Source organism: Podarcis melisellensis, assembly GCF_964234715.1.
Source record: "Podarcis melisellensis genome assembly, chromosome: 14".
Classification (NCBI taxonomy): Eukaryota; Metazoa; Chordata; class Lepidosauria; order Squamata; family Lacertidae; genus Podarcis; species Podarcis melisellensis.
This window is the reverse complement of record NC_138546.1, coordinates 439,292-466,722: the sequence shown is the minus strand read 5'-3', so window position 1 is coordinate 466,722 and position 27,431 is coordinate 439,292. Positions and strand designations below refer to the sequence as shown.

At 45.9% G+C, this 27,431-nt stretch overlaps 1 protein-coding gene across 1 annotated transcript; it reads left to right on the top strand.

Annotated features, from left to right (window-relative positions):
* Positions 1–339: 339 nt before the first annotated feature.
* ADCY9 (adenylate cyclase 9) lies at positions 340–27,298 on the top strand. The gene is made up of 12 exons (XM_081889074.1): positions 340–2,206; positions 4,813–4,985; positions 9,397–9,501; positions 10,410–10,627; positions 12,498–12,600; positions 14,324–14,532; positions 15,043–15,202; positions 16,042–16,190; positions 16,620–16,661; positions 17,737–17,778; positions 18,927–18,968; positions 20,255–27,298. Exons 1-12 carry the CDS (start codon positions 355–357, stop codon positions 21,444–21,446), a joined length of 4,287 nt encoding a protein of 1,428 aa, XP_081745200.1. The 5' UTR covers positions 340–354; the 3' UTR covers positions 21,447–27,298.
* Positions 27,299–27,431: the final 133 nt, after the last annotated feature.

The following is a 27,431-nucleotide window of genomic DNA, read 5'->3' as shown; positions in this document are numbered from 1 at the left end:
CCCTCCCTCCCGAGCGCGCCTGCGCCGCGCGCCTCAGTGACAGCCGCCTCCGCCCTCGCCCCGCTGCTGCTGCTGCTTCTTCTTCTTCCCCCGAGGGCGGCCGAGCCGGCGCCGCGGCCTGTGAGGCGCTTGCAGGGAGGCGGGCGATGCGGCCGAGCGGCCCGCCGTGAGGGAGGCGCGGCCCTGGCGCAGCGCCATGCGGCGGGGTCCGGAGCGGCCTGGCGGGAGCCCCAGCAGCGCGGTCTTCGGCGGCACCCAGAACCCCGGCAGCGGAGGCGGCGCGGGCGGCGGAGGCGGCGCGGGCGGCCGGCGCTGAGAGCCGCTGCCTAGGGAGAAGGGCGCGCTCGGAGGGCCATGGCCTCCTCGTCGGCGTCGCCGCCGCCCTCGGGCTCCTCGGCGCACCAGCAGCTCCTGCAGCAGCAGCAGCCTCAGCCTCAGCCTCCTCAGCCCCAGCGGCGCCGGCGGAGCACCGAGGTGAGCTGCGACTCGGGCGGCGGCGGCGGCGGCGGCAGCGTCACGGTGAGGATCTGCGCCCGGAGCCCCCCGGGGGCGGCCAAGGCCAAGGCCAGCATCTCCTCCTCCAGCGGCAGCAGCTCGGGAGACGCGGCGGCCAGGAGGACCCAGGCGGGCGGCGGGCGAGGCGGCCGGGGCAAGAAGAGGAGAGACCAGGGCGGCGGCGGCGGCGCCTTCGGGCTGGGCCTGGGCCTGGGGCTGGGCCTGGGCTCCCGGCGGCGCTCGACGCGGCTCCCGCAGCTGTTCGAGCGCGCCTCGGCGCAGTGGTGGAACCCCACCTTCGACTCGAGCAACCTGGAGGAGGCCTGCCGGGAGCGCTGCTTCCCGCAGACGCGGCGCCGCTTCCGCTACGCGCTCTCGTACCTGGGCGCGGCGGGGCTGCTGTGGGGCGGCTACTTCGCGCTGCGGCTGGGCCCCCCCGGCGGAGGAGGGGGGCGGCGGCGGCACCAGGCCCCCTTCGTGGCGCCCGCGCTGGCCTTCCTGGCCGCCTGCCTCGCCTTCTTCGCCTTCACCTTCACGCGCGCCTACGGGCGCCACCCGGCGCGCACCTCGCTGGCCCTCGTGCTGCTCGTCTTCGCCATCACGCTGGCGCCGCAGCTGCAGGCGCTGGGACCCCCGGACGAGTGGGGGGGTCCTCCGTCGGGGCCCTGCCTGTCGCAGGTGGGCAGCTTCTCCATGTGCATCGAGGTGCTGCTGCTGCTCTACACCGTCATGCACCTGCCCCTCTACCTGAGCTTCTTGCTGGGCCTCTCCTACTCGGTCCTCTTCGAGACTTTCGGTTACTACTTCCGCGAGGAGAGCTGCTTCTCGCCCTTTGGGGAGCGCCTCCTGGCCTGGGACCTGCTCAGCAAAGCCCTGCTGCACGTGTGCATCCACGCCACCGGCATCCACCTCTTCATCATGTCCGAAGTGCGGTCCAGAAGCACCTTCCTGAAAGTGGGGCAGTCCATCATGCACGGCAAAGACCTGGAGGTGGAAAAGGCCCTCAAGGAGAGGATGATCCATTCCGTCATGCCCAGGATTATTGCCGACGACCTGATGAAGCAGGGGGACGACGAAAGCGAGAACTCCGTGAAGCGCCACTCCACCTCCAGCCCCAAAAACAAAAAGAAAAAGCCTTCTATACAGAAAAACCCCATCATATTCCGTCCTTTTAAAATGCAGCAGATAGAACAAGTCAGTATTTTGTTTGCGGATATTGTGGGCTTCACAAAAATGAGTGCCAACAAATCTGCGCATGCTCTGGTGGGGCTTTTGAACGATCTCTTTGGTCGCTTTGACCGCCTGTGCGAGGACACAAAATGTGAGAAGATAAGCACTTTGGGGGACTGCTACTACTGTGTGGCAGGGTGCCCTGAGCCCCGAGAGGACCATGCTTATTGCTGCATCGAGATGGGGCTGGGCATGATTAAAGCCATTGAGCAGTTTTGTCAGGAAAAGAAAGAGATGGTGAACATGAGGGTTGGTGTTCACACTGGGACGGTCCTGTGTGGCATCCTGGGGATGAGAAGGTTCAAGTTCGATGTGTGGTCCAATGACGTCAACTTGGCCAACCTTATGGAGCAACTGGGCGTGGCAGGAAAGGTCCATATTTCAGAAGCTACTGCAAAATACTTAGATGACCGCTATGAAATGGAGGATGGAAAGGTGACTGAGCGTGTTGGTCAGAGTGTGGTTGTAGACCAGCTTAAAGGTATATATATATATCTACGTGTGTGTGTCTAAAATGAACTGGTATACTTCAATACTTTCCTCCCATAGCTCTTTATGCTTGTTGTGCTGACATGGGCAAGTCTGGACACATCAAGTACAACATCTGAGATTCAGAGTTTTAGTTTTGAGGTTGTCCTTGCTGATTCTTCAAGGAATGAAAGATAAGGTATTTGATGTCATATGCTTGGCGGTTGCAACGCTTTCTGATTTTAAAACTGATTATTTTAAAGGGCAGTTTTAATGTTGCATTTTAATCGTCTGCCAGATATTTTATAGTTCATATACTTTCATATAGTCTGGGTTTCAAGTGATTCATAGGCTTCTAGAAAAAAATATGACGTTCAGAAAAGAACTTTGTCTTCATGCTGAGGAGCAGACTGCAGACACCTCGTATTAAGGCAGATTTGCTTTTTGGTTTCTCCAGAAAAGTACCGCTATTTGGTGAGTTGTAATGGTTAGAACTTGACTTATAAAGCACTAACCTATTTTGTTGAAGCTACAAATAGATTTGAGGCACCCAGTTACAAATCTGTTCTTTAGAAAACCTGTGGCAGTTTGACAAATACTTTAGGGAAAAGGCATATATTTTAATGAATTTCAAATAGAAGTCAGAACTTAAAAGAATATGTGTTAGATGCTCCTCCGAAAACAGTCTAATAATGTTTTGTTTCAGGTACTTTGTACTGTATTTATGAGTCTGAAGAACAGATGAAAGAGCTGAATGTGATCCAAAATGAAGTATTTGATACTGTTTTAATTAATAGTCAGTTTTAGAAACCGTAGGCAAGAGCAGAGTGCACTGGAAGGGAGACAGCCAAGTGTGAGTAACAGATGGGGCATGGAGCATAAAATGACATAAAATATGCAAAGCTAAAGCTTCCTCAAGACAGCTTGGAAAATGTCTCCATCTTTCCTCCTCTTGAGTTTTCTTAGCATGGTGAAATTTAAAAGGCAGAAAGTTTAAATGTAGTAATGGACTCAGCCTTCCTTCCTTCACAGCAGATGAAGGGTACCAGTAATTGTTATCTGTATAAATTGTTTTGAATTTCTAACTGTCATTTGACCTCGACCAAGTCAGCTGCTGTTAGGGCAGCCTGATTTTTGAAGAAAGTCTGTGCTGTTTATTCTGTAGCTCCCAGAAGTGTACAAGATATGCTGCACCCTAGGACACCAAGGCTAATTTATATTTGTTTATTATATATCTACTTCTTTATAACATTTATAGTCTGTGTTTCCAGTACAGAATACACTCCTAGGTCAGTAGTTGCAAATACAGTATTGTAGTGAAATATCTCTCTCTTTCTCTTTTTTTTTTTAAAAGAAAAAGGGTTTCTGGCTCTTCCCGATGTGGTAGAAAGCCTTTGATGGGAATGACTACCACAAAGCGCCTACTTGCTGTTCTAGCAGTACACTTAAGCATTTAACAAAGATAAGACATAATTAGAAGATTTTCTTATGTCTATCCTGCAGAGGAGCATTGTGCTGTGTAAAGAGAAGCCTTTGTTTTCTGCAGCAACACACTTAACTGAATGGATGTTTAACTTGCATACACTGGATAAATTCGGTTAAAAACCTGCTTTTATGGGTAGTTCTAAATTGGGTTACACTTTGTATAGTGTTACATTGAAAATATAATAAACATATGCAGGTAATTAATGTGGTTATGCCACTCTCATGGCTTTTATTTAGATTCAGCTCAGTTTAGTGAAAGAGGGATTCAAGTATGCAGGAATGAGCTTTGAATACTGTTAGTATACTAGATGTACTAGATGCAGGAGTCTTTGTTGCTGCAGTTAACTATCAGGTTCCCCTCTGGAAAATGAATTCAACAGGACTTCTGTTTAAGATGTGCATAGGGTTGCAGCCTTGGAAACGTTGAAGGGGTCTTACCTTGAGTGGTGGTGGGTCAGCTTTGTGTCCTGAAGGACTTCTGTGTGTACACAAGCCATTCTGCTTACTGCTAAATGTGTTTGACACCATGTTTGCTGTAGGAAGATAATCTGCAGGCCATTAGGCTGTACCTCATTGCTAAACTGGTGGGGAGGGGGGCAGAGTCCTGCTAGCATTCCGCTAGTCGAGAAAAGTCTTACAATTATTCAGATGCTGCAGTGCAGTAGTCCTTGGTGCAGGATTCCCACTCTTCATAACATGTAAAGTGTGTGTGTGTGTGTGGTTGTTGTTTTTAAGCAAACATTCACACTTGCCAATGAAATCAAGTGCTACTGCGTGGGACAGAAATGCCTGCAGTATTCAAAAATTGTAAAATACTGCGGCCCTGTATTGTATAAGCCTATTCTTGCCTTTCTTTTTATTGTGAGGGATTGGGAAGGCAGGAAAAGGGAAACAAAAGTCTGTTAAGAGCAGTTTATGAAATGTCTTTTTGTTGCCAGAGGATGGGGCTGACTGTTCCCAAGAGGAGAAGTGAGCCACGGGAATAGCTGGCTCGCTGGCAGTAGTAGCTGGCTGCTGTGGTTTGCCTAGTCATAGTGGAGTGCACATTTGAGAGAGGGGTTCTACAAACAAGTGGGGAGGAGGGATAGTAGTGGAAGAATGGTTTCAGCTCTGTTAACTGTAATTTTCCTGTAGGTTTGAAAACATACCTGATTTCTGGTTTGAAAGTGAAGGAGCCCCCCTGCAGCTGCTCACAGATGCTGCTTCCAGGTCTAGAAGCAGGAGACAGAAGCAAGTTACAGGGAACCTCATCAGCAGAGAATGTTGGCAACTTAGCAAAAGGTTTCAGACAGTTGGAAAAAAACAAGGTTTGTCAAATGTATTCTTCAAACTTCTAAGGGTTTTTAATCAGAAACTTGTTTGAGAAGCTTTCGTTGGGGACATTAAATAGCCACTTGGGTGGTTGGAGTAGAACTAGGAACACACATCACTGAATCCTTGAAGAAGGAGAAACAGAAAGATTTCATTCTTCATTTTATTGCTTATGAAGCCCTAAAATGAGAGAGGAACCATACAGCGTGATAATAGCTAAAGTGGAGGGTTGGCTGCGAGGGACCAGTTCAAATTCCCATTCTGCCATGAATCTCCCCAGGTGGACAGTTCTCCATATCTCAGTGGTGCAACCTCCCTCACCGCAGCAGTGTTAGTGCGGAAATGCTGCTTTGAGTTCCTTGGAGCAGGTGGCAAATGGAACAAGGGGGTGGCAGGAACTCTTGTTCTCGGGTCCTGATCCTTAAGTATGATTTGTGGCTTCAGATCCCCAAATGTATGTGGGAAGAGACACTTCTTTGCTGTGCACAATGTGGTGTGCTCTTCCAAGCATTTGTTCCTAGCGCAATATTTGTTCCAGCTGACCAGTCACTTTTCAGGGTTGCTTTTCTGATATCTGCAAGGGGAAAATAACTGATTGAAATTTTTGTGTGTGTGTTGCTTACAAAGAAAAGCAGGTGACAGAGCAGAAACCTTTTGGTTTTGTTTTAACATAAAAGCGTTCTTTAGCTTAAATGCTGTGATGGTAGAGAAACAAGAGTCCATTGATTCTAATGCCTGCCTTAATCATACCACTTAAACTTCCTCATAAAATTGTCAATAAATGTATCAAAAGCTTGAAAAAGAAGGGAGGGCTCTGCCTCAAGGAGCTTGTAAGGAGGAGGAGGGGATGTCTGTTCCATTAAGCCAAAGCACATGCAAACTGAACGGAAACGTGTAAGGAACAAACTATATATTATTAATAATTTGCAATATATATTAACATTTTTAATATAAAAAATACTGGAGACTGGGTTCCCCACCCCTATGCTGTTAACTACCCTGGCACCCTTTGGAGAGAAAGGGTGGGATATAAGTTTTTTTATTTGTTGACGAAAAACAATTGTGTGTTGGCAGGAGCTGATGGGAGCTGTAATAAAAACATCTGGGGTGCACCTTGCTGGTTAAGGGTGTTCCAGAGCCATTTCAAGTGCCCTGAGAGGCTTAGCTACAAATCCCATATTCTTTGCTCTGTAGATACTTGGTTCATCTCGGCCTGTATGAGCCTTCACAGGGTGGTGGGAGGGTGAATAAATGAGATGTAAGGTTGTTATCAGCCTTGAGTTTGAGATGTAGGCAGGATGGACATGCTGTCAGTATCAACTGATGCATTTGTAGTTTGTAATTCATAGCAAGTCTGTTAAATATTTTCCTCATCCCTTTAGGCTATGGTTCTTTATGTGATTGTGTGTTTTCAGTAAAAAAAGGATATGATTATTTTCATCTGCAATTGCAGATGAAATATTAAGGATTATGGCAGCGTGGCTGTCCTTCAAATTTATAATGAATCTTGAATAAGGTGTTTCAGTATAGCCCTGGAGTGTCAGAGACAGCTGCACACCATATAGAGCTTCACCCTATATCTATGTCACATTAATGGATTTCTTCCTGGGGGTCATAATCCTCAGGAATTTAAAACATTCATAGAATTGTAGTGTTGGAAGGGATCCCAAAGGTCATCTATTTCAACCCCTGCAATGCAGGAATCTCAATGTATACATTACTACCATTAAACTTATTTCCAGAGGCTGGATTGTGCTAAAAAAGGTTTCAACCAATGGAAGTCAAATTTATCAACACAGGGAAAGTGTTTTTAATGGTTGATCTCTCAGAAATCAGCTTTTACTTCCAAATCTTATGTATTGAAATTCAAACACAAATTATTTCTGTGCGGCAAAGGGTTGCAACAAAATACATTGGCACTTTAAGTGCCAAGCCCTGACTTGGTAAAGGAAAACCCCATGAGCGTGCAAAACGGGTGGGGTGGGGGAGCCATGCTTGTTGCATTATTATGAGGCTTTTCAGTTTTTGAATGCTGCAGCCTGTGTAGACATGAGCCAGAGAACAGGCTGTGGGTAGCAGCGGAAGGGACTGAAAAAGAGAAATCTAATAATGATTTTGGGACAATCACCTATCAGAAATTTGGAGTGGGTTGATAACCCTTCCACAAAGGCAACATTGATGGTCTGGAAGAAACAGAAGTTCAAGATCATACAAATAAGGAGTTGTCTACACGAATAGAAAACCTGTGTCAGTAGAGAGGCTTGCCACTCCACATTAACTGGGTCCATTTGCACCAACTGCATTATTTTATAGCAAACCAAGTTACTAGAGAAACTGGTATAAGGGACCTCACTCATTTGAAGCATCTGATTTTGCAGAATGAGAATTCAACACAAGGCTTTGTTTCCGAAATGTGTACTTTATTGTAAGTGACCTCCTTGGCACTTTCAAACTATGGGACGAGCACGGGTGGTCGGGCCTGGTGAACTTTTAATTCCTCACCCCTATGGTTACGATTAGTGGGTTCCCACTTTATTTTATTTTGATTTTAAATGTGATTTTAATTGGATTTTAAACTATTTGTTTGATTTTGTGTTTTTAATGTATTTATTCAATGTATGTATTTAATGTATTTGGTGTTAGTCGCCCTGAGCCCGGTCTCGGCTAATGTTGTTGTTGTTGTTGTTGTTAAATGAAAAATTCATTTAGCTCATTGAAGGACTGACAGGAAGAATGGCATAGGGCAATCTATACAGAGATAGCAGGCTCTGAAGTCAACTTCTGCAATAGTTGGTGTCCTCACTGAAATAGATCACCACTGTAGGAGGTACCAGGGGTGGGTTTGAATTGTTGGAGGGGTTGAGAACTAAGAGGCTCATTCATACCTGTCTGTTGGGAGTGTCTGAAGGTTGTCCCTTATTAGACCATGGTTTTCAGAGAAGTGGTGTTGGCGCAAAGCAAAATGTAGCACTCCTGACGGCTGATACATTTAAATATTTGTGGGGGTGGGGAATGAAGTTGCAATGCACAAATTTTTACTTTCATTTATGTTAATAGCTGCACAGATCAAAAGTGCAGGAAAATGACAGATGAACTAGCATTTGAAGCATAGTTCCGCAGACTTTGGAACTTTGCCCTGGCAGAGAAATTAACATTTAACATAAAAGTGGCCAAAGTCAAGGTTAAATCAATGAATTATTATGTTACCATTTTCAGAGTACATCAGTGTGCAGGCAGGCATTAGATGTGTCAAATGCATTTCTTAAACTCTGTGATAAACTCTGTTGCCTTACCCAGAAATGAAATATTGGAGACTGGGCAATAATTGGCCACAATGTTTGGGTCCAGCAATTTTTTAAAGAAGTTGTATAATAACTGCTGCTTTAAGGGTTTCAAGGAAGTATGAGAGTATGCAATGCCACAAACATCTGGGGCCTTTCCAAACACCAGAACCAATTTGACACTCGGGTTGATTGAGGTTTTATATTATATAATGTGAAATAACTTCATCACTTGAGAGTCCATTCCTTTACTGCTTTTGAGGTTTGATGCTTCTCTAGTATTTTATATCCAAACCTTGCTTAGACAATAAATCACTTGAATAGCCTGGGGCTTCTGTAATGGTTGCCTGACTGGGCTGGTTTCTATAAACCACGGATGGTGTAACCTATGACATCCCCCTTCCCATCAAATGTTGTTGGACTCCAACTCCCTTCAGTCCCTGCCCACATGGCGAATGTTTAGGGGTGATGGGAGTTGTAGTCCAGCCATATCTGGAGGGCCACTGGTGTCCTGCCCCTGCTATAAACCATTGCAGCCATTGTGTGTGTGTGTGTGTGTGTGTTGTGCTTTTCTGAACAAGTACACCTTGTGAGGAAGGTGTGTCAACTGAGATCTTCCTCCTGGTCCCTTCTGGTGAGCTGGAAGGCGGGATATAAAAATAAGATAAATGATGAATTAGAGCTGCTTCTCTATCTTTTATGGAGCATGTTTTCAGCTTTAACATTCTGTATCTGTGGCCGTGAGAACTAGAATCTTTTTTTCTTTTTCTTTTTAAGCTGGCATTTCCATTATTCCAAACAGATTATCTAAGTACAAGTGCATTCGCTGTATTTTTGTTTAATTATAGTTAGGCTTCCATTAAGTGGTTATAGCTTTTCTCATATGTGATACTACTTTCCTTTACACTCAAGTGATTTTAATTCTATTCCCAAATATTCAAGGAAGGAAAAAGGACAACTAAGTGTGATGTGCAACCTGTTGGCAACATCCTATGGACTGCATTTGAGAAACCTTTTGCCAAGAATCCTGAAATTTATACAGATTGGACATGCTAAGATTTGCAATGTCAGTGCTATTTAAAAGAGACACATTAATCTTGCAGTGTTTTTCTCTTTTGGCTTCCAGACATGCCCTTCATGTAATACTACATTGGCATCTGCTTCTGCTGCAAGTATAGAGGAAGGAGCTATCCAAAATGGGGGCCAAGATGAACATAAAAACAGCACAAAGGTAACACTAATTTATCAGCTTGCATTCTTCTCTAGCTCCCCTGCCCCATTCATGTGGTAAGTCCAAGATTTGGAAACTCACTTAGGGTAGTCTCAAGAGAAAACTGACTTAACCACTGACATACAGAATTCCATTCTCAGAACTGATCTGTATACTTCCAGAAGTTGCACTTGGGTGCTTCAACCTGATGTGGTGTAACACATTAGAGCCAGCAACAAAGTTCCATGGCTAGCCTTATCTAGCTTCCTCCAATCCATGTTTGTAGAAGAGTATAATTTTTTTTTTTAAACCCAGTGCTGGCCCAGGTATCAGGTAAAGGGTGGCATAGGAATTGAATAAGTAAATAATAAATTGTAAAATCATGTTTGATCATGCCACTGATTTTGTGTGGAGCCAGTGTGCCTTAATTGGATAAGAGACCAATATATCTTGTACTCAAATCCCCGTGAACATCACTAGCTAGTTTGGGGCAAAAAGTGTAGGTTGCACAGTGCTGTGAAAATCTTTGATAGTATTACATAATTTTTACATAGAGATACATTGAAATTAATGAATATGGCTAAGTTAGGTCCATAAATTTCAGTAGCTCTACGCTGCATAAAATTTAGCTGAATACAATCCCTTCTGTTTCAGACAAGGGGTGTTTCGACTTGCAAAACAACAAATAATGTGCATAAAAATAATTTGCACTGTAAAAATCTCCTGAAATTTTCTTCTGTCTTAATTGTTTGGTTCTGTTTACAAACCTGAAAATTGTTGAAAAAAGAAGCTTGCAGGCTTTCTCACTCCAAATTATAAACTGTTTGAGCTGAGGCAGTTTTTCTGTCAAAATTTCTTGAGGATGAACAATGGAATGGCATGATCACTCTGTCTCTCTGTGCTTTTGCCCCTCCTTTGATCTGAATCAGGGCCCTGGAGGATGCAGTCCCAAGTCCCAGAATGGTCTTCTAAGTCCTCCACAAGAGGAGAAGCTGAGCAACAGCCAAACATCCCTTTATGAAATGTTGCAGGAGAAAGGAAGATGGGTTGGCGTGAGCTTGGACCAGTCACCACTTCTGCCACTGCGCTTCAAAAACATCAGGGAGAAAACGGACGCTCACTTTGTTGACGTGATAAAAGAAGACAGGTGAGAAAGATGGATGGGGTGGGGGGGGGAATCCCAGCTTCTCATACACACTGGTGGGGTCTAAACTAGCAGCAACTGAATAGGAAAGGGGTATTGATCTCGTGGTGGATAGCTCAGTGGAAATATGGACCCAGTGCAGTGCATGGTAGCTGTGAAAAAAGCAAAATCCATGTTGGGGATCGTTAGGAATGGGATCGAAAATTAAACTGCTGATATCTTACTGCTGTCATACAAATCTGTAGTGCAACCACACTCGGAGTGCCGTTTGTCGTTCTTGCCACCTCACCTCAGAAACAATGACTGTAGAGCTGGAAAAGAGTCAGAAAAGGGCAATCGGAGTGATCAAGGGAAAGTTTGCAACATATGGTGCTTTTTAGTTTACCATTACACAGGTACATAAGATTATGCATTGTGTAGAGAAACTGGGTAGACTTAAGTTTTCCCCAACCTCCCGTACGAAAACCCAGTAGAGTCATCACACAGCACACAGTTAAACTGGGTTTCACTACCACGTGATATTGTGGCAGAAATCCACTTAGCTGTCTTTAAAATGGGATGAGGCAAGAAAATGTACGACCTTTGGGGAAACAGGCTTTGAATACCAGTTGCTGTGAAACAACATTGGGGAGAGGGCCCTCGTGTTCTCCTCTTGGCCCCTGTGGGAAATGGGATGTTGGATTAAATAGCTCTTTGGTCTGATCCATCAGGGTTCTTCACATGCTCCTAAATAACTAGTCACAGTTTTTAAATATTTTCAGGAGGTGACTGTGAGCTTTGTCTAAGCAGCGCCTTGTGAGGTGGGCAGTTGGCCATGAGCATTCAAGCCCCAGCGAAGCAGCTGGTCTCTCCAGGGGGTTTGGCGTTTCTCCCACCCTAGTGGGCACAGCAGCATACCTGAGACCTGGTGTGATAGAGTGGCTGTGAGCAGGAGTTGGGAGCAAAGTAGTTCCCAGTTCTAAATTCATGTTCTGCATTAACTTGCTAGGTTACTCATCTCTCAGCCTTTGTCCTCCATCGGCATGTGTGGATAATAATACTGGGCTACCTTGTATGGGTGTTGCAAAGATGGTATGCAACATCTTAATCTTCCAGTAGGTTCTGCCATTTGTGCATACCCCAACAGTTTGTGCAAATTGGGTTTACATTTTGCCGCACAGGCTTGCTCCCCATCTTAGTGTAAACGGAAATTATTTTTCTGCCGCCCATCTGACTGGGTTCCCCCAGGCCCTCTGGGCAGCTTCCAACAAATTAAAACACAATAGGTCTGTGCATGAAGGAAGTAACATGCCACCTCATAACTTGCAGGACGTTCGTGCCATCCGTGGTGAGACTTTAAATCTGTAAATGGTGCAAGTCGTGTGTGCAGTCCTTGGGGACAACATGGGACCACATTTCCCATATAGAAGGGGGGTTGTCTCAGAAGTCGAGTTACCTGCAAGACATAGGTGGATCATTCTGCTGTTATGCTTCACCGTAATTGTATCTCCGCTGGAGGCTGGTAGTCCAACCACCTGCAATGCCAGAATCTCCCTCAGCCAGTCCCTGCCTGCCTGCCTGCCTGCCTGCTTTCTTACTTCACAGTCCAGCAGGTAGCACACACTGTCAGCTTCTTCCTCCTCCTCCTCTGTCTCAGTGTTGTCGTTACACAATCCAGTAGGGGGGAGGATAGGGACAAAATTAGAATTGGCTCTGTCTACCTGATGGAAATATTCTGAGCACTGCCTTCCTTCCTTGTGTGGACACAGATACCGAATAGTGAGAGACTAAGAGCAGTTGCTCAACCAAGAAGTAACCTGGAAATGGAACATTAGGAATTGTTTCTTCAAATGATAACTGTGCAGAAGTAAACTCTTTTCCATTCTTCCTCTAGCTTGATGAAAGACTATTTTTTTAAGCCGCCCATTAACAGACTGAGCCTGAACTTCCTGGATCAGGAATTGGAGATGAACTATAGGAGCAGCTATCAAGAAGAGGTGTGTTTGTGTGTGTTGTGTGTTGTGTATGTTCTGGTTGTCTCTGAGAAGCAAACTAATGAAGTGCTAATTTTTCATTTTTCACTGAAAAGTAGTCCTGGAGTGTTGCGTTTTGTGGAGGGAGGGGTGCTTTGTCGTTGTCCTCTGCCCTTAATCTCACCCAGCCTGGTTGCTTTTTCCCCAGGGTTCTGAATTCATACTTCTGAACATACATTTGGAGCTTTGTAGGAGGGGAGAGAGATGCTTAACTCCTTCATGTCTGTGGCTTTTATGAGTTGTTTTGGAGGATGTGATGGTTAGGACTCGGTTCCTTTTTGGGCAGTTACTGAACTTGATGCCAGGATGGTTTAAGGATAGAGAACCATACGCTGTTGCAGGAACCATAGAGTTGCAGAGTTGTAACGGATCCCAAGGGTCCTTTGGCCACCCCCCTGCAATGCAAGAAGCTCAACTAAAGAATCCATGACAGATGGCCATCCAACCTCTGCTTAAAAACCTCCAGTGAGTCCAAGGGAATCCATTCCACCGCTGAACAGCTCTTTACTGTCAGAAAGTTCTTCCTGATGTTGAGTCGGAATCTCCTTCCTTGTAACTGGAAGCCATGGGTTTGAGTCCTACCCTGGAGCAGGAGAAAATGAGCCTGCTCCATCTTTTGTGTGACAGCACCTGAACATCCTTTATGTAGGCAAAAGATAGGACAAAGGTCCATCACACTGTAAAGGTTCTCCATCCCTAAACCATCCTGAACATGCACTGTTACCCTGGGGGAGTTTCTCAACAGTCATGGGAGCTTTGCCTCTTCTTAAATTGTTTGTAAGGTAGTTCCTAATATCCAGTCTAAATTTGCGTCGCTGAAATCCCTCGTGTTTTGTTACACTATCACTGGTTCTGGTGAATAGTCCCCTCACAGGGCCTTTTGAAGACCCCAAAGGTGCAGCTGCCCCCTGCATTCAGCACTGCAATAAGTTGCTGTTGAGAGTGTGGGATATAAGATACTGTCCGAAGGCAACTTAGCAGCTGGCAGCTGGACTGAGTGGCCTCCTGGAAGGAGAGCTCCTAGCAATGCAGTCAGAGCTGAGGAATGCACACAGCTGAAGAATGAAAAGGCAGCTGGCTGCATTTCCCAAGCTGAGAACAAGAAAGCAGGTAAGGGTGACAGTTTGGGGCAAAGCGGAGCCTAGAGGATGGAGTGTGGAGGTGCAGTAAGAGGATGGGAGGAAAGGAAGGAAGGAAAGCAAGAAGATTGAGGACAGGAATGGGGGGGGGAAGCTTGCTGGGAAGAACAGAAATAGTACGCTTTATTTCCTTGGGTTAAAAAAACATCCTTTTTACCCTATTATACTGAAGGAAGGCCAAAGGAGGGTAAAAAAGAGAATTTTTTAACCCAAGGAAATAAAGCATACAAATGGACAGAATCAGTGATGAGTTATTTATATGTTAAAAAATTGTATTGTTTGTTTTATATCTGTGTTTTTAAAAAAATATTATATTGCTCTTTGTAAATAGCTTGGAGGTCTTCAGTTGAACAGGTGGTATATACATTTTATTAAATAATGTAACACCTTCCTTCTGTCTCCTACCCCCAAAAGCTCTGTCTGTGCCATCGTATTTGACAGAAATGCCTACAATGGATTTGACTCTCCTTAAAAGACAACCAAGAAAGAGGGCACCCACATATTGGTGCACTGTCTCATTCTGTTCTTTTTGCCTTTATCTGAAACAGGTTATGAGGAACACCCCCGTGAAGACCTTCGCCAGTGCTACCTTTAGTTCCCTTCTGGATGTTTTGCTGTCCACAACCGTCTTCCTCATCCTCTCTGTCACCTGCTTCCTGAAGCATGGGATGGCTGCAACTCCTCCCCCGCCTGCAGCAGTGGTTGTGGTGGTCATTGCCATCCTGCTAGAGGTGCTGTCCCTTATCGTCTCCATTAGGTAAATGAGGCAGACTCTGGATCACTCTCACAGGGCGCGTAGGATAGCAGCAGAGGCAGGGCCTGCTTCTTGGGTTTGAAATGGGCATAGCTAAGAATGGGACAGAGAGTTCTGTGAGGGCCTTCGTAGCTCTGCTGTATGGGAAACAGACTCCTCCTTTCACCACTTAGAGGTGAGCCAGGACTCTCAGATTTGTACTAGTGGTCCACCCTAGGCCAGGCAAAACCCACGGGTCGCTTTGGACATAATTAAACATGTAAGGCACCCTAAAGGTGAGAACGTGACAGAAAAGGGAAGAGAACAGGATCCAGCAAAATGGCGGGGCTGCCGCTGCTAGTCTGATTAAGAGGAAATCAAGCATGCCATTTCCCTGCGTAGAGGCCCGTGAAGTGGCAGCTATACAGAGAGACTTGCAAAACCATTCCCCTCCGCTCCTTTGCCTTTCTAGGCTCAGTTCTGTCATAGATAGAAGCGGCCACACTGCCTGACTTGGATGTGTGTTGTTTTCAGAATGGTGTTCTTTCTGGAGGACGTAATGGCTTGCACAAAACGGTTGTTGGAGGGGATTGCCGGCTGGTTGCCGCGACACTTCATTGGTGCCGTTTGGATCTCCCTCCCCGCTGTCGCAGTCTTCTCACACTTCAGCTTGGAATTTGAAACAAACATTTATGTAAGTCATACATTGCTGAATCCCATGACTGGACTGGTTTTTCTGTGCTCCCGCTATATCCTGGGAGGAAGCAGGTAGAGGATCGAGATTGAGAACCACAAGTTGGCTCTCTCGCTTTCCTTCTTTCTTTCAAAATTCAGTTACCAGAAACGTTGGTGGGTAGATCTTCCCTGGGGACCCAAAAGTATGCAGGTTGCTTTCTTCCCAAGAGGAGTTGGAAGCAGTGCTGAGGGAGATGGGAAAGGAAGTGCCTAGCAGGCTAGGGCCCGCCAATTCCAGTGAGCTGGCTATGGGGTGCTTCATTCTTCAAAGGAGAGAGAGTAGGCAGCAATGGAGAGGCTGACTGCATGTGAAGCCAACGTACGTTAAATGGAGTGAGCGGTGTTGTGAGCCTGAAGAGGGGAGGCAGTGCCAGATTTACATGTAAGCTAAACAAGTGATAGCTTAGGGCCCCACTCTCTTGGGGCCCCAAAAAAAATTTTACGGAAAAAACCTGGATGTACATTTCCAAAATATAAGATAAAAACAAATAAAATAAAACCTACATATAGCAGCAGTGTAGGTCCATAAATATAGCATATATTCAACACAATAAACAGTGACAATTTGTTGCTGACAAAGGACAGCTGGACATATAAAGGGCCCCATTACCTTCAGTAAGCTTAGGGCCTCATCAAACCTAAATCCGGCCCTGAGGGGAGGCATAATGACTAGTGAAATATTGGTTTCGTGGCCACAGCCATTAAAAAAAGAAAAAAGTGGATTCCTGTGCATTTACTTAGACATCCCATTCCAATAGATCATATATGACTAATAGCTGCTGTTTCTGTTTGTTGCAGTATACCATGTTTATGTGTTCTGCAATTCTCATCACTATTGTCCAGTACTGTAACTTCTGCCAGCTCAGCTCCTGGATGAGATCATCTCTGGCCACTCTTGTTGGAGGAGTCTTGCTAGTTTTGCTGTGGGTGCCTCTGTGCCCTGACAGGTGAGCCTTTGAGGAAAACTGGTGCTGCCTGCCTGTTGCCTGTGAGTTGGGACAGTGTCTTTTCCCCAGTGAGGGTCTTGGAGACCATCATCAGGAAGCTGGAGTGAAATAGGTATTCTTATGGCTCATCCACCTGGAAGCAGATTCACCAGGTGTCTTTGTTGATTAGAAGTGCTGCCACTTTAGCCATCAGATGTATACTTTGACGTTTTGTGAAGTAATGTGGTTAACCCCTGGGGGGAAGGAGGATTGAGGCTGGTGTATAACTCCGTGTCAGAATGGGTATCTAGCAGCCCAGAATGAGATTTGGAGAGTGGCAGCCAGGAGGGGTGTTTCGTTTTTCTCTTTTTGAGGGGTGTTTTTTGCAGCTGTTCTTTTTCTCCTCCATGCTTTTGATTTGTTGTTGTCTGTCTCTTGCGTTTTTTTCAGCTCTGTGGAGGAATCATATATTGAATCAGTAAAGAACTTTAGGTAAGCATTCATTGGATTTCCTTTCGTTTCTGGCTATTACTGAGCCTGGCAGCCTTTTCCCTAAGTCTTTATATCAACCAGCAGCATTTTTAGACCTTGAACAATTGCTTTCTCCTTCTCCCCCTCCCCCAGCTTATATTCACATGGTTCTGAGAAGCTCTGGAGCTCTGGATCTGAAGTCATCATGCTTTACTGCATGATAGCCATCAGGTGGATCCCTTTGCCTTTTCCTTTTTGGTTTGAGCTTGGATTTGAGGTTCCTTGCACCCTGCCCGTTATTGTTTGGTGTAAGGAAAATGGAAACGGCCAAATGGAGGATAATTATCTCCAGTTTTTACTTAGATCATTTGTAAGGTGACCAGTTTGTATTTCAGGTCAGTGGGCACTTGGAGCCTCCAGCCTGAGCTTGCCCTACCACTGTCCTGATCCACAGGCCCAAAAGAGAGCCTGTGTGAGTGGTTTGATGTAGGGATACCAAAAAAGAATGTAAAAAATGCCAGAAGGGCCAATTCCAGTGCATTTTTAGACTGCACTAGCCTACATCGCAGCCTGCAGAGCCTTTATGCCAGGCATAGGCAAACATGGCCCTCCAAATGTTTTCCAGCCTACAATCCTCATTATCCCTGACCACTGGTCCTGTTAGCTAGGGTACTATAGCATAAACATAATGTGAGCTGATTCTGGCAGCGACTGCCAATTCGTCCTGAATTTATCTTGGCTACCAAGGTGGTGTTTACAGGCCTTCCAGAACATTTCCCCCGTTTGGTTCTACACAACCTCCATCCTCATAAAACATGCACTATGCAGGTGTTAAAATGGCCTTTTCATGTCAATTGAACTAAACACATTAAGGACCATATTGTAGACCTGGTTATCCGACACGGACTAAGAAGCTGTAACATGTCAACCTTGGAGACAGCAGAGATACATGAGGCTCATTGCCCATTTCTGAAGAAATGCTTGATGCAATAACTGATGCATCAGGGCAGAGTCACATTTTGTCAAGCAGCTGTTGCTGCAGAGGGAATAGTGGCCTGTGAATTTTCTTGCTGATCCAGTGCTTCTTGCATTTCAGTTTCAGCTCCATGGAAATCTTCAACTCTACACAGAACATCAGGTAATCATTAACACCTAGCAGTCTTGCTTGCACTTTCTGCTTTCTCCTCAAAGGCTTAAATGAAGTGCTATAACAATTTTTTTTTTTTAAAAAAAGAAAGCTTTAAAAGAACTGTTATTTAAAACTATTACAGTGGTACCTTGGTTCTCAAACTTAATCCGTTCTGGAAGTCCTTTCCAAAACCAAAGCATCCCTGCACTGATGATAGTCATTGCTTGGATGGGTTTTTTTTTTTATCCATTTCCACAGTCACACAATCAATCAATCAGTAGCTGAACTGGGTTCCATATAGTCATAAAAACAAATTAACCAAAAAAGCCTCAAAGACAAAAAATGTAAAATAAATAGCAAAAACAAAAGCGCCAAACTTAATCCATTTTGGAAGTCCATTTAACTTTCAAAATGTTCAGAAACCAAGGCGCAGCTTCTGATTGGTGCAGGCGCCCCGGGAACAGTAGCCGACAGCCGCATCAGACGTTCGGCTTCTGAAAAATGTTCAAAAACCAGAACACTTACTTCCAGGTTTTCAGTGTTTGAGAACCAAGGCATTTAGGTACCAAGGCGTTTGAGAACCAAAGTACCACTGTATGCTATAAAACCTTGCTTGTGTATTGATTAGAAACACTAAAAAAGGTCAACTGTACACTGAACTCCATGTCCAAAGAGTTAGACATCAGCAGCCTGCTTCAGAATTTAGCTCGGGAACAACCAAATTGACTGTAAAAAAATACCAAATAAACTAGAGAAATACAACAGTTGCCTGGATTTTTAAAAAAGGAAAAATGCAGTGTGTGCCTACATCGGTGCTAGTTTTGAAGCCTGGTATATGTGGTGTCACAGAAGCGAAAGTGAGGAGAAGAAACGCTCACCATGTGTCTGCACCCTAAATAATGGCAAGAACAGAAGTAGCTGTTTTCAGACTTAAGCAAATGGTTTTCCATTTAAGGGCTTGATCAACATCAAACTTCATTCTTTTCATCACTTCATGGTGAATGTCTGAAGCCACCAAGCTATATATAGGTAAAACTCCAGTGGAATCCCTGGGACTAAGAAATGGAAATTCTAAATGTAGATTAAGCTCACTAAATCCTGCAATTATTACCTCTCCTATTCATTTCTGTTGATGTTTTGCTATATTTGGATTTCAGCTCCACAGAAATCTCCCATCTTCAGTTAGAACAGAACTATAGGTAAGAATTGATACCTAGTTCCCAGTTTTTTGTGTTTTTCCTTTGCTTGCTTGATCATTCATATTTCTGAAATGTAGAGAGTGGTGCTGTTAGATTAGTCAGTCATAGACATATTAATCTGCAGATAACTGTGACAGATGAAGGTTAAACAGACTCTCACATGAAAACTTGGGATGAGTCTCTGACAGAATACTTTATTTGACATCTGAGGACCAAACTGGACATGATGTGATTTACCCAAGTAGTGACTAATTGTGACACTATCCATGTATGTGTGTGAGAGAGAGAGTGGGGGGGGGTGGTAGGGAGAGGGAAAGTAAATAGCAATTGAAGAAAATCTGTATTGGAACAAAACTGGTACATCATGACTTAAGTGGTGAACCTGCAAATGAATTTTGGGATTTTTAGAGGGTTCAGAAAATTGTGAAACATGATATACTATCAGGACCCAATTGGCCCTCTTAAATCTGTATACAGTGGTACCTCAGTTTTCGAACGTCTCTGTTGACAAAAGTTTCAGTTTTCGAACGCCGTAAACCCGGAAGTAAATGCTTCATTTTTGAACCCGCCTTGAAAGTCAAACATGAAACGCGGCTTCTGTATTGAGTTTTCCATTTTGAGGCTTCTGTATTGAGTTTTCCGTTTCGGAACTCGAACGGGCTTCCAGAATGGATTACGTTCAAAAACTAAGGTACCACTGTACCAGCTAAAATAAATATTTGAAGAATAAGGATTCGATTGTTTGCCTTTTGATGGCAGCACAGAATTTTATTTGGTTTGCTCATTTTGTGTTTTGTTTGCATATATTTAGTTAAATGATTTGTATCTGAGTGATAAAACTTCAAAAGAGTTTTAGGTTTTATTCAACTATGTTTTACTTGAAATATACCCATTGAAATGAATAAAACAATAAAACATTTTTGAAAAAGAAGCTAGGCAGGGTGGGTGGGTGGGTGGTCTGGATCTTTGCTCACCACAGCAGTCCTGATCTGAATCTCCACTCCCCCCACTCCAAAATAAAGAGAGTCCCATTGTGTGAATGACACAATGTCTAGTTTGGTCCTGCGTATATGAAGTTGTCATAATTGTCTCTGTTGCCATGGGGGACTAGAAAATCATATTTTAAAATAGAATAACATTTTAAAATAGAGTAACGTTGTGTGCTTGTGATTAGAATATAGGAATATAAGAATAGAGAAAACATACAAATGCTTTTTTCTTTTCTTTTTTACATTTACTCTGTGTATGTGCGTGTGTCTATATTTTCTTTAAAAAATCAACTCCAGTTCCATAAGGAATCCATGCTACCGATCAACCTTGGAAGACTTCAGGCGGCCAGCAGACCTTATTGGCCATGAAGTGATTCTGGGCTTCTTCCTCCTCCTCCTCCTGGTTTGGTTCTTAAACCGTGAGTTTGAAGTGAGCTACCGCCTGCATTACCATGGAGACGTGGAAGCCGACCTTCACCGCACCAAGATCCAGAGCATGAGGGACCAGGCGGACTGGCTGCTGCGGAATATCATTCCCTACCACGTGGCGGAGCAGCTGAAAGTCTCACAGAGCTACTCCAAAAACCACGACAGTGGTGGCGTGATCTTTGCCAGCATCGTGAACTTCAGCGAGTTCTACGAGGAGAACTACGAAGGAGGCAAGGAGTGCTACCGAGTCCTGAACGAACTGATTGGGGACTTTGACGAGCTGCTGAGCAAGCCTGACTACAGCAACATCGAGAAGATCAAGACCATCGGGGCCACGTATATGGCCGCCTCTGGCCTGAACACGTCCCAGTGCCAAGACAGCAACAGCCCGCACGGCCACTTGCAAACCCTCTTCGAATTTGCCAAAGAAATGATGCGAGTGGTTGATGACTTTAACAACAACATGCTGTGGTTCAATTTCAAACTACGGATTGGCTTCAACCACGGCCCCTTGACTGCCGGGGTCATTGGCACCACCAAGCTCCTGTATGACATTTGGGGTGACACTGTGAACATCGCCAGCAGGATGGACACGACCGGAGTGGAGTGTCGCATCCAGGTGAGTGAAGAGAGCTACCGCATCCTGAACAAAATGGGGTATGACTTTGATTACAGGGGGACGGTGAACGTGAAGGGCAAAGGGCAGATGAAGACCTTCCTGTACCCCAAGTGCATGGACAACGGCATCGTCCCCCACCACCAGTTATCTATATCTCCAGACATCCGTGTTCAAGTGGATGGCAGCATTGGGCGGTCTCCGACGGACGAGATCACCAACCTGGTGCCTTCTGTACAGAATTTGGACAAGACGCCCCACGTCTCGGACCATAATTTGGAGCTCAAGGGCGGGCTCCCCTCTTTCAAGAATCTCCCAAAAGAGACAGTGAAGCCAGAGGATGGGCGTAGGTTTGGTAAGTCTGTTGAGAAAAACGACTGCAAAGAAGCAGGTCCCGGTGAGACCAGTGAGCTGACTAAGCTGAATAACTCGCGGAGCGTATGATGCGCTGGAGAGCTGTGTGGTCTGCTCTGTCTACAAGAGCGCAGGTGCTCTCAGCAGGCTGTGTTCTCCTGGAGGAGGGGGCAGGAGAGGGAGTGGCTGGACGGCTCTGACATCTGACTTCACTTTGGCAACGGGATCCGAGGGGGTCACTGGTGTGCCAGGGCTTTTGTGCCTCTCTCACCCCCCAGGTCCCCTTGGAACAGTTTTTCAGCTGAGATGAGACATCAAGTGCCTTCAGATAGACTCTGCTGGACTCCTTGTCTAGGAACAGAGGCACAAAGTTGACCATACGTTCGATGGATAAGCCGTGGTTATATCATTTTTATTGTTTCTCACTGGCACTACTATTTTGTTTTTGTTTTGCCTATTATGTTAAGCCTTTTGTATGTAAACACAGACAAATGCATGTTTACCTGACTGACACAAACAGCCACTAAGGGAAGATGATGTGAGGCGAGAGAGGAGTTGGCAGAGTTGCCCCCTGGGCAGCTGGAGGAGCAGCAGGGAGCTTGCCTTGGCAGTCCAGCACTTACCTGAAGTGATCCGTGGGCTGTTCTGCTTGCCATAATCAGACTCAAGTGCCCTTGTGTGTTCTGGGACGTGTGGTCTCTTGCCATTCACCCCACAGGCCTCTGCCATGTGGGGATTGGCGCTGGCTGCACAGTGCTCCAGCGGCAGAAGCGTGGCCAATCTCAGCCTCAGGTGTTTCGCTTCTGACCTCTGCCAGGAGGGACTTCTGAGCATTTGGGTGAAACGGTTTTCTCTCAATCTGGTCAGGCCTAAGAGAAAGATAATAAATGATGGGGGTTTTATCCCTTCCTTCTTATTCCTCCCTTCCCCCTTAATTCTGTATTTGTGGGGACGGTAGGGATTGTAAGCAGTGGTGCCAATTGTAAGGCAGGTGCCCATTAACCGTGTCTGCATACTCAGTCTAGCCTTTCTTTAGGCACAGTTGGTGCCAACAGCACTCAAGCTGTCAGACGTGGCTGACTTAGCAGGGTTGGGGCACATATTTCGCCCTTACTGTGTTTGCCCTTTGTGGGAGTTGGAATGAGAAGTCTGTTCAGAGCTGAAAAGCACAAGAGTAGGGAGATCATAAGCCTTCGGCGCTTTATTGTGTGGATTCAGTCAGAATGAACTCCCGTTGACAATCTTTCTTTTTTTTTTGCATTTTCACTCCTGTTGTATTACTGAATGAAGAGTCAAACGCGTTGGACTCTTAATGCAGCCAGGTTTTGTGATTCACCTAAAGGTGACGTAGCCAAGCATAAATCTGCCCAACAATACACATGCAGAATAAAGGAGGGGCTGTTCTACTTTTTTGCAAGTTTAGAAGACGTGAAAAGGGTTAAAGTACTTTAGGGTTAGGAAGTTTGTTGTTTCATAGAATACTTCCCCTTGCACTTTCTTATCCTGCAACCTAAATTGGTCCAGTAAAAAGCTAGCATCTCCTGTGTTCTGACCTTTGGAGTGAAATGGACAACTATGACCATTCTCATCAGCTGGTCGCTTCTGTTATTTTGTTGGCATGCTAATCTTCTTTAAAACTAAGCCAGTCTCTCTCTCTCTTTTGGCTCAGTTGTTAAGAGCATCCCTGGAATTTATGATCATAAAGGGGCTTTTGCTTGATAGCACATAGAATACCTTTTCTGTGGGCCACTCTCTTCTGTATGTCTCACATTCCGACACCCTCACTGAGCAGCACTGTAATACGTGCATCTTTTGATAAAAGCCTTTGGGGCTGAACCAAGACAGGGGTAGTGAATTTCCAGTGCAGGCTGGGTCCAGGAGGACAATGCTGAACGGTTCCCAGTATGTAGTTAAAAACAGTCTTACTTTCTTCAGCCCCAAGTACTGTACAGTACTAGCCTCCACTGTGGCTGCAATTCTAAGCACATTTACTCCAGCGTATGCAGTGGACTTAATTGTGAATAAAATGTGTAGGAGGAGGCTGTTCCCTGAGTTGGGCTTTCCAGAAGATTAGTATCATTTTGTAAACTTCTCTTGCCTCAGTCAAATCAAAGAAACTTCCGAAGGTAATCGCCAGGATTCTAGCTTCTGGTTTCTCGACTGAACTGCTGTTTCCCCTACTGCTGAGCTGATTTAGTCCCAAGGTGTTTCCAGGCCATCTGCAGCATACAGAACAGAGCTGGGGTTCCACAAGAGCTAAAAGTCAGAAGAGGGAAGTTTAAGGACACTGATAATAGCCAGCAAGGATGGTGGCTTGTGGCGGATCTGGCCCTGTGAGAATGAGAGGCTTTGGGGCCAACTGTCTTAATGTGTGACCTGCTTCTCTCAGTTGTGAGAATTGTTGGAAACTTGCAGATTTCTAGCCACAAGGAATTTGGGTCTTTGCTTTTGTAAAAAGACTGCAATTACCCCGTCTTGGGGGAATGTTCCTAAGACCAGTTCTTTGCAGTGTAAAAAATGCTCAAATGGTTGAAGTCTTTTATTTCATTTTTTAAAATTTGTGTAGGTGCTTCAGGCCCTTGGCAAATGTATCTTGCTCTCTGCCAGGCAGGTGATGTCTTTAGTCATAGGGCAGGGGTTGGCTTGCTCTTTCTCTGGCCGGGCACATGAAAGGTATGTTCAGCTTGAATTTTAAAGGCTCTGATTGGTGTCTGCTTCATCCTGGATGCTGAAATAGCAGCATCCCAGCTGCTCTTTGTGTGAATTCATGGGCTGCTCTCAACAACAGGGTTTCCTGCAGTGGGACGTTGCCTGCAAAGCATCTTGCATATCGTTGCTTCTTCACATACCTCCCCAAAAGCATTTTATTTGCCAGGCAAAATACTTACGCAGAGGTAGTAGGGAGCTCTTCTGCTGCTTGCCTGTGGAACGGTCCCCGAAGGCTTGTTGCCTGTACTTTAGGCCTTGGTGGATGCAGGGTGGGCAACCTGAAGGAGCCCTCCAGATGTTGCTAGGCTCCAATTCCCATCACCCCTGCGCATCGGCCAGGCTCGTTGCTGGGGCGGATGGGAATCCCAGCAGCAGCTGGAGGGCCACCGGTTCATCACACCATGCCTAAAATTATAGCAATAAAACTGGAGCGCTACATTGGTAGCAATAATGCAAGATGATTTACCTAGCGGTAAATACACACGCCTGGTGAGGGAGCAAGCAGTGGCATGCAAAGGAGGCAGTTGTTCCTTTGAAGATCGGGCTGGACATGAGCCAGGGATGTCATTTTGGGTTTTTTCAGCAGAAGCCTTATTTCCAGGGCTCTGGAACTAATGATGCTAATTGACGTGGCACTAAAAGGGCCTTGCTCACACCACAAACAGATATTTTACCTAGAGTTGGGCTGGGAAGTCGGGTGGCAGAAGGAAATATCGGAGGGCACAGGCAGGGGGAGGCGAGGTTTGCAGAAGCCTAGGTCTTCTGCTGCCAACTCCTTGGCAACGAAGTTTTGGGATGCACAAGGAAGTGCCCCAAGAGAGCAAGTTCTGTTCTCCTGCCGTGCTCCAAGGTCTCTGAAAGCAGTAAATGAGGCTTTTTATTCAGCCGCACTCATTGAGGCCTGCTTCAGTCCTACAGAAATCAATGAGACAAAGCACCTTTTAAGGACTAAATAACTACTTAATTATTTAGAACTTACTTTCCGCTGACTATATATAAATAGAAACAATGCACTTGGCTTCTTCTCCAAAGGCTCTTTTAACTTGTCACTGGAGGCTTGTTGCCATTTGGCTTCCTAGCAGAGCCACATGATGAGATGGGTGGCCTCCCTTTTTCTTCCACAGGAGCTGGAGGGGTATCTGAGGGCTGGGTGTGCAAGGTGGAGGAAAATGCGCCTGTGTGACTTTGGCTGCTCTTGGAAGGCCCACCCTCTCCTTGCCCCTCCTGTGAGCTGAAAGGCAGTGGCCACCAGCCCCTCCTCCTCCATCTGCCCCACAGAGAGGCAGCATTCTGGGCACTTATTCCCACTCAGGTCCAGTTGGTAGGAGGAGGAGCTCTTGGTGTCCTGCTGAGTGTCCCACAGAGCTCTTTACTGCCTCTTCCCCGTTCTCTCCTCCCCCCATCCCACGCTCCTCATGCCTATACCTGCAATATGCCCTGTCCCCCCACTTACCTGGGGAGAAGCATCACAAAGCAGAAAGCATTTCTTCTAGGCACTTCCTGGGTCTCTGAGGCATTAGCTTCTCCTCTTAGAAATGAGCCTAAGGCTGGTGTATCTCGCGTGTAAATACTGGTTGGTTTATGCACCGCAGCTGCACTCCTGCCTTCCTCTCTCTGACTTCAGCCGTTCTCCCGCCTGGCCGGGCCAGTGTCCTTCTTCTGCAGTAGCCATAGCCAAACATGACTTCCTGGAAATATTGCAGCAATGTAAACCAAGGGCTCCAAAGCATCCCTTTGGGGCAGCAGCTTTAAGGTTGTTGCCTCAACGTCAGGAGGACAAACAGAAGTAATAAAAAGCCCAAAGCCTTAACGAGATGGGGGAGGGGAACTCCACCTAAACAAGCAGAGTGGCAGGCCTGTGGCCGTGTCTCCGCGGGATGACTCCCCCTGCCTCTGTCCAGGGTGCCCGTTCCCTGAGGTGCTGAAGGCTTTGGTCCCTTCTAGGGCCACGGAGGCTGCATGCTCCCCTCTTCCCACCCTCCGGTTGCTGCCATGGAGAGGGAGCCTGGCTCTTCACTTCTCAGGACCTGATGATTTAAAGCCAACTCCTTATTTTGATGGCAATACCATTCAGAAACTCTTAACCGGCCTGGGCTTTGCATACTTGCGAAGAGCCACTGGAAAGAATTGGTCAGTAGGACAGGGCAAGTCCTGGGCCTGGGTCAGGTGTGACTGAGCAGGAAATGCTGGAAGCAGCTTTGCGGGTCCAAGGCCACCTCTGGCTCTCTCTTCCTGGCTGACGCAAAGCAACCCTTTTGTTTCTTTAGCCCTGGGTGGGGGGGGCTGGAGAGAGGGGCCTTCTGTCGGGCTGGTCCTTTGGAGCCTGACTTTCCCTTCTCAGAAAGCTCCTCCTGGTGGAGAACGGGAGTCCTTCCTCTGCAAACCATCCAAGACGGTTCACACTGGTGTTCTTCACCAGCAGTATCTACAGGGTTGTTTTAGACATGTACGGTTGTATTTTAATGTGTATTTATATTTTTATTTGGTTTTGAGATAATGCTGTTACTGGCCCTGAGGCTTTGTGTTGAATAAACTACTAGTTACTGGGGGGGGGGGGGGAGAAGGGTGCCAGCCTTTAGGCAGCCTATGCAACACTATTTCAGTATTTGATATGCACAAACGAGCCTCCCCTATTTTTCATCATTTTAGCCTGGTGTGCTGAGAAACTTGGGAGAGGCAAAAGATGAAAGCAACTTGAAACTCCTTTCATTTTGTGAAAAAACACACACCACAGTATTGTCCTTCAGGTGCCTATCAGCTCCTGGTCTGCCTTGAAGAAGGGCTTTCCTGGAATATTGCCTCCACGCAGTATTGGCGTCAATGGGGAAATGCCCCAAATTCTGTACTTGCGGGCGCAGGTGTGAGCAGAAAACCACCCAGCTTTCTCCTCCTTTTCTGCGTCCACTACTCTGGTTGACATTGTCTTGCCCTCCCTGCAGAAAGGAAGAGCAGGCCCCTCCCCACACCAGGTGGGGAGAAGGAGGAGGAGGAGGCAGTGGCTTCACAGAGTTTTGCTTGCTGGGAGTGCCAAAGGCCGTCCTTCACTACAGTAGCTTAACTGTAAATAGCCTGCATATGTCTGGCTCTAAAGACACACACACACACACACACACACACACACACACAAAAGTATGTGTGAAATACTATATGTATATAGAAGGTAAATATACACATTCACTTTGACTTGTTACTGCAGATCTGTAATCAATTGTATATTAAACGGTTTTCCTGTACTGGAGATTCCTTTGCGCCATCTTAAATTTGGTAGATCTGGAGAAGCGATTTTCGCGATTCACTTTGTGCCACTTTGTGGAAACGCTCTTTCTTCCGAGGGATAAGTGGGCTGGATTTACCTGCATGTGTTTC

What these genes read in the sequence shown, in the direction of transcription:
- ADCY9 (XM_081889074.1), top strand. Translation starts at nt 355, where the DNA reads ATGGCCTCCTCGTCGGCGTCGCCGCCGCCCTCGGGCTCCTCGGCGCAC. An exon ending in GACGTGATAAAAGAAGACAG is followed by an intron (nt 10,628 to 12,497) that starts GTGAGAAAGATG and finishes TTCTTCCTCTAG; the next exon opens with CTTGATGAAAGACTATTTTT. An exon ending in GTGCCTCTGTGCCCTGACAG is followed by an intron (nt 16,191 to 16,619) that starts GTGAGCCTTTGA and finishes CGTTTTTTTCAG; the next exon opens with CTCTGTGGAGGAATCATATA.